We start from the raw sequence: 2307 nt of genomic DNA, 5'->3' as shown, positions 1-2307 counted from the left end.
TAGGTGTCTGCCCCGGGGGAGGTTAGGGTTAGGGTGAGGGAGGAGGTAGGTTGTCGTTCGGAACCAATGCTCCGTCGGATGAAAGGCATGCACTCGTATTCCCACTGGACAAGTTTGTTGACCTGGACATGTTAGACTGATCTTTCACGATGGGGAAGGTACAGTATAGTACTCAGTCTGGCCAATATATCACACATTATTGTTGAGCAGTGTTAACCGCTCCAATTTGTGGCTTTGTGTAGCCTATATCATTATCTATTTATTATTCCCTCTGCAAGACTGCAAGACAGTGCCCAATTGTATGTCTTACATCTTGAGAAAAGGAACCGCTCACTTCAATTTTTTTCCATTGCATGGGTATCAGCATTTATGCAGATATGTCACTTTAAACCTGGCGACGTCGTCCCGATTTTTGTCATACATTACAAAATGTTCTAAAAAATAAACTTTTCTAATCAAATTGATAAGAAAAGATTGCACATTTAGACAAAACATCTGCGGTATTAGACTATTGGACGCAATTGGCGTCAGACCCAAAAATCTATATTATTATAGTGTTTAATGTTTGTGTTGTCCGAACACAAACATGAAATGCCATTGACAATAAATGGAGAATTTACATCATACAGTATATGTGTCTGAACAAATCGGCATATGTATGTCGGTGGGCCCCTTGGCCAATAAGGAACCACCATTCTTGATGATGACGATGATGTACAATGATTAGAGCGCCCCTCACTTCACACAGGTGTGATTTTTGGTATTGGTCGGGCTGTGAATGAATCACTCCCAGCAAGAATGTCCTCCTTGCACGTCGGTGAAAGACAGTTCTATTTAATGCTGAACAGGTGACATGCAAGACTGACCTGGTTCTATTCAATGTTGAACGGGTGACATGCGAGACTGATCTGGTTCTATTCAATGTTGAACGGGTGACATGCGAGACTGATCTCTCACGATAGGGAGGAAGTACGGGTGGTCCAGGGCCTCGCGGGCAGTCAGTCGGGCCTGGTGGTCGTAACACAGCATCTTGTCCAGGAAGTCCAGAGCCTCGGGGCTCACCAGGTGCTGGTTCTTGCTGTTGGCGAAGCGCTCCCACCTCACGCGGGAATGTCTCCCCAGGATGTCGCTGAAGCGAGGCTCGAGCTCAATGTTGTACTTGTCGATGTAGTCGTACAGGTCCTCGGTCCCGAGGACCGTGGCTATCCTCACCAGCTGGTCGTAGTTGTCATGACCCTGGAAGAAAGGCTCCTTCCTGAAGATCATGCTGGCCAGCATGCAGCCCAAACTCCACATGTCAAAGCTGTAGTCATACATCTGATAGTCTAGCAGGAGCTCCGGGCCTTTGAAGTAGCGCGACGACACTCTGACGTTGTACTCCTGCCCCGGGTGGTAGAACTCGGCCAGACCCCAGTCGATGAGGCACAGCTTGCGGCGTTTGTGATCAATCATCACGTTGTGTGGCTTCACGTCGCGGTGCATGATCCCCATGCTGTGGCAGTAGTCCAGGGCCCTGAGGACCTCGTACATGTAGAATCGGATGTCGTAGTCGGTCAGCGTCGGATACAGCTGCTTAAAGTCTGTGTTGTTGACGAGCTCAAAGACCAGGGCGGGTGTTCCCGATACGGGGTCTTTGACGATATCGAGCAGAGAGATGATGTTGGGTCCTCCGCGCAGGTTCTCCAAAATCTTGATCTCCTTCTTGATTTTGTCTTTCGCCACTGGCTTGAGTATCTTCACCGCCACGTGATCACTGTTGCTAATGTTGACCGCCTCAAAGACCTCGCTGTATTTTCCGCGGCCCAGCTTCTTGACCAGCTGAAAGTCGTCCTGATTTCTCCATTGGACTGAATGGGACTCGTAGTCCCAGTATTCCCTGGGCCGGTGTGTGTTGACCTCGGTGTACATGCGGGCCCGGCTTGGCGCCGGTCTCGACATGTCCGACAGCTTAACGGAGGTGGTGAAGCCGCTAAGGATGAGTGGAAGGTGGGGAGGGAGGACAAGCAGGTTGGGGGAGGGTTTTTTGTTCCAAACAGGGCCAGGGGTATGGGGGCTGTGGTCAAATAGCCAATTCAATTATTCAAAGTGATTCTCATGAAGCTGAGATTTTACAATCTGGGAGACACTCTTCCCTCCCCGCATCACAGGCATGTGTTGTCTGCTGTCTTAGCGACAATATGGTGGAGCATTCAATGATGTCAGTGTTATGGCGTCAGATAGTGCCGTATTTGGGCATGTGAGACAGACATTTTAGTAATAAGAAAGTACTGCCGAAGCAGACAACCCGCAGCACAGGTTAGAATAAAG

At 49.2% G+C, this 2307-nt stretch overlaps 1 protein-coding gene across 1 annotated transcript; it reads right to left on the bottom strand.

Moving 5' to 3' along the window:
* Positions 1–918: 918 nt before the first annotated feature.
* On the bottom strand, positions 919–1938 carry LOC310862069 (casein kinase II subunit alpha-like; the record flags this gene model as incomplete). The annotated part of the gene is made up of 1 exon (XM_083769806.1): positions 919–1938. One exon carries the CDS (start codon positions 1936–1938, stop codon positions 919–921), a length of 1020 nt encoding a protein of 339 aa, XP_083625932.1.
* Between the last annotated feature and the right edge of the window lie 369 nt (positions 1939–2307).

Source organism: Protomyctophum parallelum, assembly GCF_964188405.1.
Source record: "Protomyctophum parallelum genome assembly, chromosome: 7".
Taxonomy (NCBI): Eukaryota; Metazoa; Chordata; class Actinopteri; order Myctophiformes; family Myctophidae; genus Protomyctophum; species Protomyctophum parallelum.
The sequence above is the reverse complement of the archived record's forward strand: the minus strand, read 5'-3'. Positions and strand labels throughout refer to the sequence as shown.